The sequence below is a fragment of the Arvicola amphibius genome, chromosome X (assembly GCF_903992535.2).
Source record: "Arvicola amphibius chromosome X, mArvAmp1.2, whole genome shotgun sequence".
Classification (NCBI taxonomy): Eukaryota; Metazoa; Chordata; class Mammalia; order Rodentia; family Cricetidae; genus Arvicola; species Arvicola amphibius.
The window spans coordinates 75,864,239-75,866,487 of record NC_052065.1 but is presented as its reverse complement, the minus strand read 5'-3'; the positions used below and the strand labels follow the sequence as shown (position 1 = coordinate 75,866,487).

The 2,249-nt window shown below is 39.8% G+C and overlaps 1 protein-coding gene across 1 annotated transcript; it reads right to left on the bottom strand.

Moving 5' to 3' along the window:
* Window positions 1–215: 215 nt before the first annotated feature.
* Window positions 216–551, bottom strand: LOC119804526 (histone H2A-Bbd type 2/3-like). The gene has a single exon (XM_038315918.1). It carries the CDS (start codon window positions 549–551, stop codon window positions 216–218), a length of 336 nt encoding a protein of 111 aa, XP_038171846.1.
* Window positions 552–2,249: the final 1,698 nt, after the last annotated feature.

The following is a 2,249-nucleotide window of genomic DNA, read 5'->3' as shown; positions in this document are numbered from 1 at the left end:
AAAATAGCTACATGAAAACAAAGCATGTTTATCAAAAACCTGTTATAACTCCATAAATTCTATTTCTTCAACTAAGAAAAGTTACATGATTTGAAGTTCAGACTTTTTCTCTTCTTTTTTATTCAATGCCAAACTTTGGATGAATAATACATGTGTTATGATTAGACAGGTGGATGGGCCATTCAGCACACAGACACAGCAGGAGCTAGTATCTTTTAATGAGCTGGGGTCACCTTGGAGATAATGATGAATTGGAACAGGTCGCTGAGTTGTGTTCTATTGTAGACAGCCATGTCCATGAGCTCTGGAGTAATGAGCCTCTGGGCACTTCTGTGTTGAACCTCATTGCCTGCCAGTTTCAGAAGTCTATGGATCAGGAACTCCAGGATGGCAGTCAGGAAGATGGGTGACCCTTCACTCAGCCATGGAGCATGACTGCTCTCCCTCAGGTGGTGTTCCACCAGGCTCACAGAAAAGGTGAGCTGAGCTCTGGAGGTGTGGGAAGGATGAGATGATGATCCTTGATGGCTGCTTTCTCTGGTCCTGGGCATGATGTCCTCAGAGGGCAATCTCACATGCTTGTTTGGCTTCACCTAGCTGATCTCTGCTGACATGCTAGATTCCATCTGCCAATGTATCCCTCTCTGCTGGGCTGTGTATCCTAGCTACACCTTACTCCTTGCAGCCTAATCTGGGGCACACAACTGATGACATGGGTAATGACTGCAGGCCAGTCCACTCTAGGGTTGCTGTTGTCATTTTTTCAACTTGTGCAAAGGGAATTCTTTATATTCAGATTCAGCCATTTTGTGAAGACTCATAATTCTCTATGATCTTCTCTCAGTCACATCTAAACTAATTCATATCTCATATCTATATCAGCACCATGTTGTCTGGTCCTTAAGTACTTAAGTACTCCTATTCCTTATACATGATAGAGAACATTTTATTTATTCTGAGGTAAAGAAAGAATATTCTAATGTGTTTGATTTCTTTGAGGGCTCAAAATAGGCAAAGGACTCCACACTTTTTTTCTGTTTTCCTTTTCTCTTCCCTTATATTTAAATTAGATTCTTTTCTTATGCAATATATCCTGGTTATTTTCCCCTCTCTCTACTCTTGCCAGTACTTACCCATCTCCCCTACGATCCATATTCAATCCTTTTTCTCTCTCTCATTAGAAAAAAACAGGCTTCTAGGAGATAACAAGTAAACATGTAAATAAAGTATTAAAAAAACAAAAATTATCACATCAAAGTTAAACAAGAGAAGCTAACTTAAGGAGAAGATGCTAAAGAAAAGATACAAGATTCAGAGACACACTAGTTCACACTTTCTGGAGCCACATAGAAATACTTGACTGAGAGGTACAATATACATGCAGAAGACCTGGTTCAGATCCATGTAAGTCCTCCCAATGCTTCCTCCTTTAGTTTCTATCAGTTCATATGAGCTTTTTTCAATTTATATAGAGGGCTTTGTTTTGGTGTCATCCACTCCCTCTGACATACTCTTTTTTGTCTTCTCTTCCTTGGGATTCTCTAAGCTCTGAAAGGAGGGATTTGATGGAGACACTCTCTTTAGGAATGAGTGTTCCAAGGTCTTCCTCTTTTTCAGTAATATCTGGTTGTTGGTCTATGACTTTATTCCCATTGACTGCAGGATAAAGTTACTATGATGATGGCTGAATTAGGTACTGATCTATGAGTATGACAGAATTTCTTTAGGAGTCATTTTATCACTGATTTTTAGAAAAAAAATAGTACTTGGTTTTGCCCTAAATCTATGGGATACCTAGTCTCTGCTTATTGGTCATCCAGGCAGTGCCATGGATGGGTTCTGTGGTGGTCTGAATGAAAATAGCCAGCATAGTCTCATGAGGAATGCCACTATTAGGAGGTATGATCCTCTTGGAATTGGTGTGACTTTGTTGGAGGAAGTGTGTCACTGGGTTTGGGTTTTGCTCCTATAATTGCTCAGGATAAGCCCAGTGGATCTCTCTTTCTATTTCTTGGTGATCTGTATTTAGAACTCCAACAATCTTGTCAGCACCATGCCTGCCTGTATGCTTCCATGCTTCCTGCCATGACAATAATGGATTAAACCTCTAAATTTTAAGACAGCCCCCATTAACTTTTCTTTATAGGAGTTTCTGGTCATGTTGTCTCTTCAAAGCAATGAAACCCTAAGAAAAACAGAAGTTTGTTACAGGGTCTGGAATATTGCTGTGAAAGTCTTTGTCATGCTTT